The 11,359-nt window shown below is 33.5% G+C and overlaps 2 protein-coding genes across 2 annotated transcripts; one reads left to right on the top strand and one right to left on the bottom strand.

Annotated features, from left to right (window-relative positions):
* Positions 1-669: 669 nt before the first annotated feature.
* On the top strand, positions 670-2,136 carry LOC143546239 (uncharacterized). Its single transcript, XM_077037944.1, has 2 exons — positions 670-1,320; positions 1,607-2,136. The coding sequence occupies exons 1-2, from the start codon at positions 1,029-1,031 to the stop codon at positions 1,666-1,668; spliced, it is 354 nt and encodes a 117-aa protein (XP_076894059.1). The 5' UTR covers positions 670-1,028; the 3' UTR covers positions 1,669-2,136.
* Positions 2,137-2,721: 585 nt separating this feature from the next.
* Positions 2,722-8,854, bottom strand: LOC143546260 (kinesin-like protein KIN-14I). Its single transcript, XM_077037961.1, has 19 exons — positions 8,682-8,854; positions 7,865-8,031; positions 7,643-7,786; positions 7,349-7,561; positions 6,994-7,062; positions 6,794-6,862; positions 6,635-6,712; positions 6,396-6,527; positions 6,247-6,328; positions 6,052-6,147; positions 5,795-5,968; positions 5,593-5,699; positions 5,329-5,507; positions 5,065-5,226; positions 4,728-4,981; positions 4,469-4,632; positions 4,281-4,376; positions 3,015-3,475; positions 2,722-2,927 (listed from the first exon to the last, which is right to left on the bottom strand). The coding sequence occupies exons 1-19, from the start codon at positions 8,791-8,793 to the stop codon at positions 2,804-2,806; spliced, it is 2,883 nt and encodes a 960-aa protein (XP_076894076.1). The 5' UTR covers positions 8,794-8,854; the 3' UTR covers positions 2,722-2,803.
* Between the last annotated feature and the right edge of the window lie 2,505 nt (positions 8,855-11,359).

Raw genomic sequence — 11,359 nt, 5'->3', positions numbered from 1 at the left:
CCGGACATGATGAGACCTTGTCCTTGTTCATTTGATAAGATTTTATCGGATAAACGGATAGTTAACGAGCACTCTTCTGAACGAAAATTAGTGTCTATATCCGTTCATTAAGATATTGAGTTTATTCGTGTCCGCTCGTTAATATTGTAAACAGATGCTAACGGACACCAATGGACAAACGAACACTAATGGACACCGGAGGAGGTCGGATACTGGAGCCGTGTCTAGTGGAATGGTGGTAGTGGCGTATGGTAGAGTTAAGGTTTTATTGTTTAAGTTGGTTTATATACGAGGGTAGAAATACAAATGAATAAAAATTATTAATTACAAAATATAATACACATATTACCCGACGGACCGACATAACTGAACTGAATTGGACGAATCTAAATGGATGTAAATGGGGATGTAAACGAACACGTTACCAAACGTTCATAAACACTATTGAACGAATGCGACATCTATCCGTGTTCACTCTTTAGGCTTACCGAACGGAAATTTTTGTTTGAGTCAGATTCCTTTATTAAATAGACGAACATAAACAAAGTTTTCCTCTAACAATACGCCGGGCGTTCACGTTCGACAGACGTTTGATTCGCTTACAGCCTAGCAACATGAATTAAATAACACCAAATAATATTTCCAGTGAAACATATTTTCAAAGGAATCCTGCTGAAAGGTCGGTTGGTTTAATACTTAAAAAGAGTATATTAAATTAAGTAGGAGACAAAATATGTGATCCTTTTAAAGCTTTTATCCATTCAAAGAACCGACAATTTATGGAGGTACCACGTGTAGGAAAGTGGTTGGGTGCAGAGCACGTGTCACCAAGCACATATCTTCATAATATAACCAGGACTACGTTAATATTCTGACCTTATCACATACTCATTTTATTTTTTAAGGTACCATAACTAAGAATCTAAGATGGAAGGAAATTGATTGAAGAGAAGATTAGTAACAAGAGAGGAAGAGATGATAATGATGAGAAGGGTGTTGTTGGAAGACTTGAAAAAAGAGCAAGTGGGATGGTTGTGTTAGAAGAGTATAATGGTGATGAAATGATTAATGGAGTTAAATATGAAGAAGAGAAGGAAACTACTAGTCCTAGCTTGTTTAATCAACTCATTACCAATTTGGTTAATAGCCCCAAACCTAGTGATCATAAACCCGAAGCCGAATCCGAGAAAATCGACAAAGAAAAATGTACAAGTAACGGTAACGATAACGGCAAAGATGACAGTGCAGAAGTGGTGGAGGATGAGAAAGATAAGAACATTATCGATAGCATTGTGGCCCGGTTACCGAGAACACTTTCAGGTTAGTCAACTTTTACATGTATTTGAATTAAATGCAAATTAAATCTAACATGCTAACTATAAAAATCAAATAGTGCAATTATAATGTCATTTAATTACGTTTTATGTAATTATATAATTACACTATTTGTATATAAGTTACACTACTTAATTTACACAATTTACAATTAGCATGTTTTTTAGTCTGTATGTTATCTTTTTCCTATTTTACATTTTGTATATGTATTTTTTTTAGTTAAAAGTGAAACTAAAAGAATATTATGTGTTTGTTTGTGGGAAATTAACAGAGGACAGAGCTCCGGCTACGGATGAGGCTTCGATTCTAATACACTCCATCATCCATGACTAGCTAGGTAGTAGATAGTATGGTGACATTTTGAATTTATGTCTAGCTACATTTTGTAATCTTACTTGCTTTTAATAATAAAATGACTATTGTATGTGTGAAACGTTACTTCTTTTTTTCTTTTGAAGTCTCAATCGAACCACATAACATCAAACTAGTCTTCGAATTGGTGTTGTATCAATCAAATACTAAAATGTATGGGTCAAAGTAGTTTGTTTGATTGGCTTTTAAAAGTTATTTTGAATTCTGTCAAACGTAACTAATTTAAGCTAAGAGCATCTACAAAGGTGTCTCATGCTATTATTCTCATCATTGTTTGGTGGCGTGTGAAAGGCGAGGAGAGGAATAAATTGGTGTTAGAAGGAAAGCCGATCATTTTGAACCGTTGTGGGGAATATTAAACATTAGGGTTTTCTTTGGGTTAATAATCTAATTTTTTAGATTTTTTCTTGGGAGGATTGGAGATATTTTATTTAGTGCATGGCGTTTTGTTTGCTCGAGTGTTTTGTTTTGGTTGTGGCTCGCGTGGTAAGCTTCTTGTTTGGCCCGTCTTCACTTTTAATAAAAAGAATTTGGTTGGCGGTTCAAACAAGAAAAGGAAGTTGGTTTAAACCTTCACAAACTATCAAATTGATTACCCCATCATATTCCAAAGTCTTTTCATAAACTATCACATTATATTTCAAACTTTCTTTATAAATTGGTACATCGGCTGCCACATCATATTTGATTATAAATTGTCACATCATATTCCAAACTTTCCTTACAATTCTAAACTGTCACATTATATTCCAAACTATACGTGCCAAAATAATAGCTCAAGAAGGTGTTCCATTGCAGGTCTCTTTGTTCAAAAATTTATAAATTTATGGAGCTATACTTTATGTCAAAATATGTAAGATGCAAGCAACTTTATGTCAATATATGTAAGATGCAAGCAACAAAAATCATTTTGACAAATTTACACATATATATATTATATGTTACATAAACAATTTATTCAGATATTAACAAAAAGCCAGAAAGAGAAAAAGAAAATCATAATATGTATGTAAATCCTCTCATCACTCTCACTCTCTATATATAAAATAAAATAAGATCAAATAAATGAAAACAAGAAAACCAAAAGCAGATCTTACTACTTCCTGTTCCCAGTTTTCCTTTTAACTTCCCCAGAGGCCACAGGCCTCCCGCCTCGCTGCTGGGGCACATTTGTCATGTTCCTTGAAGGCGAAGGTGCGAGATTCGGTATCATGGTTCTACTACAATGAGTCAAACAAATATGTTAAAGACTTTTTCTAAATGATATGATATGACATGATATGATATAGAGTTCAGAATTATACTACCTTAGTTCTGGGCTCCTTGTTGACTTTGCATTTAAGTTATTGACTTTTGACATGCCACCATTGGTCAAACTTGAAAGTTTTGAGTGATTAAACTGCCAGAGTAAATCCGGCTCAGACGAGTCACTAGTGGCAGCATCAAGTTCATCGAGATCATCGGTTGTAGCAACATCAAATCCGTTGCTACCTGGAAACATGTTATAAGCTTGTTCCGGAAGATATTTTTGGAAAAAAGAGTCAGACAATCTAGGATTTTCTGGCTCCCAACATCCAACTGTGCCACGTGATCCGTCTTGTTTGTTTACCATCACCTTATCCACCCAGTCACCTGACCCGGTTTCTCTATCGTCTTCAGCGTACGTCTCCCCTGGGCTGCTTACTGGCGGCCAAGGTGGCGAGTTCCCTAACAGCTCGTCTAGATCAATACTTTGTGTCTTTTGCCTTGACCTGTACTTTTTTCTTGCCTGTAACATAAAGAAAAATGTTGTTTTCATATATTAGAAATAGTGGATAGTTGAGAAAATGCATGCATACTCATTTGAAAAATTACTTTGTGGACATCTATATATCAATATCATTTCATTTATGCCAATTCTGGTCGTAAGCTTGCTGAAGAAGTGTACAAAGTATATTTCTTCATTTTTTTCTTTTTTTCAAGTCTTTTGAACTTCAAAAACAAGATAAAAATTGTCATGAATTTACTATAAAATGATTTAGTAGTGTATGGTCATTTTTATAATTTTAGAGCTCTAGATGTGGCAAAAGTAGTTTAAAGGGCATTTTGGTCATTTACCATGTTCTTTCTAATATTTGGATGGAACTGGCATAAGGGCAGTCGGTTTCGGCCTCAAACCGAAACAAAAACCAAAATTTCGGGTTTTGAGTTTATGAAAACAGTTCGGTTACAGTTTTTTTCAGTTTTACCATTTAGACTTGTAATTTTTTAGCCGAAAAAAATACTTGGGATAAAAAATATTTGGGTAACATAATTTATAAAAATTCTTCTAAATTACTGATATTCAGAATGAAAAATGAACATACATAAATTATCTTTGGTTTTTTTTTTCAGTTTTAATTACGTACAAAACAGAAACCGAACCGAAAGTTCGGTTTTTACGATAACATAAAACCTAAATGTCGGTTTTTGAGTTGGGTCGGTTATTTCAGTTTCATGCACACCCCTATAAACAATACCATAATGATACTTGTGAGGCTTATAATGCTGTTTCTTTAATTAGTTATTTTTAGATGTTGGGGGGTGACAGTTACCTCAATGTTGCCTATTTCTGCTGTTGGTTTCCTTCGAACCTGAACACTTTCATTTTCGCCTTCTTTCCGTGCTAAAGCTGCCTTTAGATTGGCAATCTGAGAAAGCAAATATGATTTATAGCTTTAATCAACTTCTAGAAACACAATAAATTTCCATAAACGTGGCGAGTTTATGTGTATTTTGGGACCTGTTCTTTGAGGTCTTTGACATCTGGACTGTCTTTATTAACTCGTGCAGCACCAAGTTCAACAGTAGCAACCCGTTCAGCAAACTTAAGTGTACTAAGTGTTTCTCCAACAGCATCCAACTCTGGGCTTATGTGAACAAACATAAGTGTCTTTGCTTGCCCACCTAACATAGTACAACACCAACCAACATTACATCTTTAATTCACAAAAAGTATATCGAATATGCGTGTATACAATGTTACAGATGCATTTGCTTACCTAGTGAATCTTGGAGTAATTGTGTGAGTTTACTGTTTCTATAAGGCACATGTGCGTTCTTTTGAGCAAGTGATGCTATGACATCTCCTAAAGCCGATAAAGATTTATTAATATGCTGGGCTTCTTTTAATCTATCTCCTGTTACTTCAGATTTATCCACGCGTTCACTTCCTGCAAGATCAACTAAATGCATACAGCCACGAAGGACGCCTCCTGATGTCAAATCCCTCCCTTGCACGTGTACAGTCAAGCAACTGCATTTTTCGAAATTTAAACGGTCAAAGGTTAATCGATGTACTAACTTTATAAAGTTTCAAAAGTATTGATTTAAGGTAACCTGTGAGAGCGAGAACTACGGTCATTGAGAGCAGTTGCACCCACGGCCCGGTTTCTTTGGCCTAAATTCATGAGATCAATAACATCATATGTGGATGAAACATGGACCAAGTTAGCTTCTGGAACGTTAAACCCGTTCTGTGAGTTGTTACGTATCTCTAATGTAATAACAGATTAAGGAAATCTAAATTATATTACATTAAGAAGTAAGAGTAGAGTAAAGTAAAATTTGTTGCTTTATTATAAATAATAAGAAAAAGGATATCTTTTAGTTAAACCATCAGTAGCGAGGAGGTCCCGCACTTGCTCATTGTATATTTCAATCATTTGAACAGAAACATCATATTGAAGAGTCCCCTTTCTCTGCTCTGCTAGAAGAAATAAATCGCTTAACGCCCTATAATTAACTCCTTGATTATTCTCAGTAAGATCTTTCGGTCCACTCTGGATAAAAAATGCATGTGTTAATAGTTAGTTGATGTACATAATATATTCTAGTTTGTTTACCAAAATGTAAAAGTTAAGTTACCATTGTGTGTGTTTTCCCAGATCCAGTCTGACCATAAGCAAATATACAAACATTGTAACCATCAAGAACTGATCGAATTAGGGGTCGGGTATCTTCAAATACTTCCTCTAACATACACATAAGTATGCACAAGATATGATTCATATAAAGATATAATAACCGAGGAATATTTTAAATTGTATAAATGATTAGAAACACCAACCTTGGGTTGCCGAGGGTCCGAAAACTTTGTTGAAATTAAATGGTCTTCGTCCTTTACCATACCTTGGTGGGGTGTTAATGGTAATTGTTCCTTCCTCAATGCAATCCAAGGTGTTTGTAGCATTTGACTGTCGTCCCAAGAACGGTCTCACCCGACAATAAACTCTAATGTTTCCTGTCATGAGAATACAAACGTGAGAGATTGCAGCGCATTGATTTAGAAACAAGGTGATGAGACTTCTGGAAGCTTATAGACACCTTTAAGATCTTGTACTTGATTGTATAGCTTTCGGTTTTCCTCAAGAACTCTATGATATCCTGAAGCTGCATGAGCTAGACCGAGAATATGGTGACCTACAAACAGAACAAAGTGAAAGAACTAGTTTTAGAATATGACTAACTGGGAGAAGGATTAAAATAAAAATAAAAAATAAATATTACTCCAAAACTTACCGAGGTTCTGAATTTCTTCGTGGAATTTCTTTTGCATAAACTGCATCCCGGCTTTTGTGGTTGACAGAGTTTGCTTTAATGCCTGAAAAGCCAGTTAATTAACATAACTACATAAGGAGCATAATTTTTTTAAAAATAATGGAACATACCTTGATATCTTCTTGTTGTGCATCAAAAGCCATTTGATGTATTTTGTGTTTTCTTTTAATTTCTTCATCATTAATGGCGTTCTTATAAGAGATTTTTTCTTTCACTAAAATTGCAGAATTTCTGTCTTCTACCTTTAAAGATATAAAAATGTAACATGTTAATGCTTGCATATGAAATAGTGTTAAAAGTTGTTCACTTGGTGAAAAAGTAAAAAACATGAACAAATTAACAAAGCTACCTTAACATCACAAGATGTATGTTTCAAAAAAGTTCGGTTTCCATTTAAAGTAGGAGAATCTTTGGGAACGGGCTTTTGCTGTTGAACAAAATAATCAAAATGATAAGTAACTATGGTGCCAAAACAATTTGGAAGTTTATACATGATTAAACAGATTACCAATTCGACTTGACTTGCTATACGATGTTCAAACTCTTCCATGACCTTACTTAGCAAGGATTCTAGAAGCTACACAAGCAGAAATGCCATCAAAACATCAAATGGTGTATTATCAAACTAAAGAAGAAAGATAAAGGACAATATTTCATAAACTAGTTAATGTTATACATAAATTCACTGAAACCACTGGTTGCACTTACAACGGGGACTTCGTCAGGTTTTTTATCCATCAAAACTGCACGAACGAGTGTACTTAAGGATGAATTATGCTGCATAGAAGAACATTGCAGGTATCAAGAAAATGCAATGTAGTGTTCACTTTTTTAACAAATTACAACAAGCTTTACCATTTCTTAACTAAAATATGCTGTTTTGTGACAATCTAATGCAAAGTATTACCATATTTCAAACATTTAATGCAACATACTTCCCATATTATTTCATTTAATGCAACAAGTTGCATACTTAGGTAAGAATTGTCAAGTATCTTCCACTAAATAATTCTGTAAAAAGTGAGTAATATGATTCATTTTACTGATGCAAAAAGTTACTTACCATTTTGTTATTATCAGTTTCTTGAGATTGCAAATTCATCCTCGACAAAGAGTTAGTGAACGGGTCTGAGTTTTTGCGAGCAAGGTTTTTGCTAGGCGTGCCCGGTTTCACAGTTCCCCCAAATTTCCAAGTCCCGTGACCACCAGTTTGTTTCCACTCAAAGTAGGATTTAAGTGCCAACACACAATTCACAATTCTTGAAGATTTTCCGCCCTGAAATTTCGAGATAGTATCATCATTTTCCATGTTCATGACCACAATAATCTCATATTATCACAGTAACTAAACACTCACTTGTTCTAAATCAGATGCTTCGAAGGTAGGCAGCCCCATTTGTTCAACAGCCACTAAAAAGTTCCTAGCATTCTCGAAATACTGATATGCAGATAACGCAGCTCCGTCTGGTCCAGCAGCCGAATCACATGAACTTTCAACCACCTGATCAAATCAAAAACTAAATTAATAAAAAATTAAATAAAACCAACTAATAATTAACCAATGTGAGTAACTGATGACCTTAGACACAGCTCCTGGATGAACTTTATTAATCACATTACATAATATTAATCCACTCCTTAAACCGAGCCTAAATTCCTCCTCAGATGGCTCGGCAGGCAAATCCTTTGCTCCAACAACTCCTACCATTTTTCTCAACCATGCTGCACCTTCATATCTTCTTATTGCTATACACATTTCAAAATTTCATGTAAGATGCTAAAAGATGAATATAAACCGGGCCCATGGACTCGATACCAAAACCATAAATAATATATTCCAGTGATCCGCCGAGCGGTAAATAATCCGACCCTCAGACTAGAAAACATTTAAAAAAAACATAAATGAGAAAACAATAAATATTAATAATAATAATAATAACTAATCTCCAGTATTCTGCCAAAAATCCACAAGCTAACTTGATGTTTCCAAAAAATAGTAATTCATCAAATAGGTTACAAACATATAGAGATAAACCGGACCGTAAACTCGATACTGAAACTCTAAATATTATATTTTAGTACTCTGCCACACTCAGAGCGGTAAATAATCCAACGCTTACCCAAAAAAAAACATAAAAGGAAAAAAAACACATAATAATAATAATAATAATAATAATAATAATAATAATAAAACTAGTCTCCAAAATTCTGCCAAAAATCCACAAGTTAACTTAATGTTTCCAGAACATTCTGTCAATAAAGTTACAATATATAGAGATAAACCGCGCCCGTGGACTCAGATCCGATATAATTAAAGCTAAGAATTACGCATAAACACAAACACATTACAAATTAATACTTAATTACACGATAAACATTAAGGAAGTAGTCCGTACCGGCTTCCTGTGCTCTGCGTGAGTCTAAATCAAGAGACTGAGACTGAGAGCGGTTAAGGACGTCTTCAACCACAGAAGCCATTGAGAACGATAATGTACTATCATCCGCCATTATAAATTATTATTATTATTATTAATATGATGAGAATAATAACTGCTCAAAAGATAGATACTGGGGTGAAGAAGCGGTTGCTTGCTTCTTAATGCAGAGGAGCTATAACATTCGCCATCTTTTGCTTTGCTTTTGTTTGCTTCCTTATTTTATACTACTGTTCATGTACTAATAGTATTAATACTAGTAGTAGTAGTTAAATATTTGTTACTTAGCTTAAAGGTTTTAATTGTTTGGTATAAATTAAATATAATATCTTATAAGTTGTTTTGGGACTATATGTTTTATATAATGAAAGTGTAAAGTGCGTGATTAAATAATAATGATTTACGTGGTTGGATCTACGTCCACAAACAAAGAATGTTATGCATTGGACTTTTAGTTAATGGTTCATATTTTAATTTTGTACCTTACAAGTTAGAATGTAAATAATGTATATTGAGCGTGTAACTATGTATATATGTATGTTTTTTTAACTTATTTCGTTCTCATGTTTTTAATTGTTTACTACACATAAATAGATAATATAACCTATACATTACTTACACATTTGTATGTATAGATGTAAACAAAAGTTGTTCGATTTTCTTTTTTTCTTTGTAATTTACAAAAAAAAAACGAACAAACAGTACACTTCTACAATATTCTTTTATTGTAAGTTCTTTTAAAACCGAAAAAAATGAATAATTTTTTATTTTGGGTGTTCTTGTATCTTTAGTATTTTGTGTAGTTCCCTTTTACATGCACATGACATAGATGAAATCAAAAGGAAAATTTAGCGCGAGTAGTGAATATGGACCCTCGTTTAAGGCAAATCAAACGATCAGATGAAGCGGCAGTAATTTTGTTATAAAGTAGGCATGTACTCAGTGGCGAAGCTTGGGCGAGTTCGTCGGGAGGGGGGGGGGGGGGCGGACTCAAAATGTATTATAAAAGTCATAAACTAGGGGGGCCGGCCTCAAATTTTCGGTATAAAACGGGTAAATTTACAATTTACACTACGTATACAAAATTTCGAACGAAAAAATGGTTGAGTTACACTAGCACGCAAAAAAACAGGGGGGGGGGGGGGGCTAAGGAAGCTTCGCCCCTGCGTGTACTATAACTAAAAAAGCATAAAAAGGAGTAACCGTCGGTCCGTCATAGTTATTAGTTATCTACTTCCGTTATCATTTTATATCTATACTATATATAATACACCAAACAATGGTAAACTAAGACACTAGATTTTAAGGGATTTACAATTGCTTAAGCACATGGTACAACTATAAAGAGGGGTATAGTAGTCATTCTAACACTAAATTTAACGTGTCTTTTATAATTCTTCAAATTATTTACAACCTTGCCCCCTCAACTTTAATAACCATTTGGAAGTTTAAAGAATAGTTACAGCTTTGATCCCCCATCTTTTAACTATATATTATTTATAATTTCACTTTTAACCCAAATTCCCCCATGATTTTTAAACGGTCATAACTTTTTCATACGCTAATATTTTTTTAAAAAAAATGCACCATAAAAACGAGCATTTAATTCTCTTTAATTTAAGTATGATATTGTCATAGTTTGTTTTCAGTTAAAAAAATAACATCTTACGTATATGCGTTTGTGGTCCGGTTATAATGGTTTTAAACTAAGCCGTGAGCCAAGCCGTTTTTTGTCATCGAAAACTGAAACCAAATCGTTGAAAATTAAAACCCAACAAAAACAAACCATTAACAATGGTTAGATTTCGGTTTCATTTGTACTTCGCTACTAAATTGAGTTTAAAATAAGAATTCTTAATCCACGGTTTCAAATGTAACGATAAGCACCCAAAAATCTCTTACATGATTATTAAGGCCTGTATTTCCCGCTGCATCGCGCGGGCACACGTCTAATATTTAAAAATGTGTCTTTCAAAAATAAACTTTGATATGTTGTGTTATCTATACTATATATAATACACTAAAGAGGGGTAAATTCAAATTAAGGGATTTACAAATGATATTACATATGGTACAACATTGAATTGGGGCAAAGGAGTAATTCTCACAATAAAACTAAAAACTTAAGTTTATTTAATATAGTTACAATATTGGCCCCTCAATTATAATTAAACTTAAAGAATAATTACAACAATAACCCTTAATCTATTACCTATATATTATTTTAATTTTCACTTTTAACTCAAATTCCCCCACAATTTTTAAACTTTAATAACTTTTTACTTTAATATTTTTTTAAAAAAATTACACCATAAAAACGAGCATATTTTTATCTTTAATTTGAGTATGATATTGTCATATATTTTTTAGTTAAAAAAACACATTTTATGTATGTGTCTTTGCGATATTTTTTGATTGTTTTAAATTAAACCATGAACCAAACCTTTTGCACCAGCCTTTTGTCATCGAAAACCAATACATAACTTTTGAAAATTGAAAACTGGCCAAAAGTGAAATAAAAAAAATCAACAGTCAAATCAAATTGATGAACGGTTTTATGGTTTCAAATCGAACAATAAACACCCATAAATTTATTATGTGATTATCAATATTTGCGTTTCCCGCTGCATGACGCGGGC

Source organism: Bidens hawaiensis, unplaced genomic scaffold (genome assembly GCF_021521415.1).
Source record: "Bidens hawaiensis isolate Kalapana, Puna unplaced genomic scaffold, B.hawaiensis_p1.1 tig00014295_1, whole genome shotgun sequence".
NCBI lineage: Eukaryota > Viridiplantae > Streptophyta > Magnoliopsida > Asterales > Asteraceae > Bidens > Bidens hawaiensis.
This window is presented reverse-complemented; position numbering and strand designations above follow the sequence as displayed.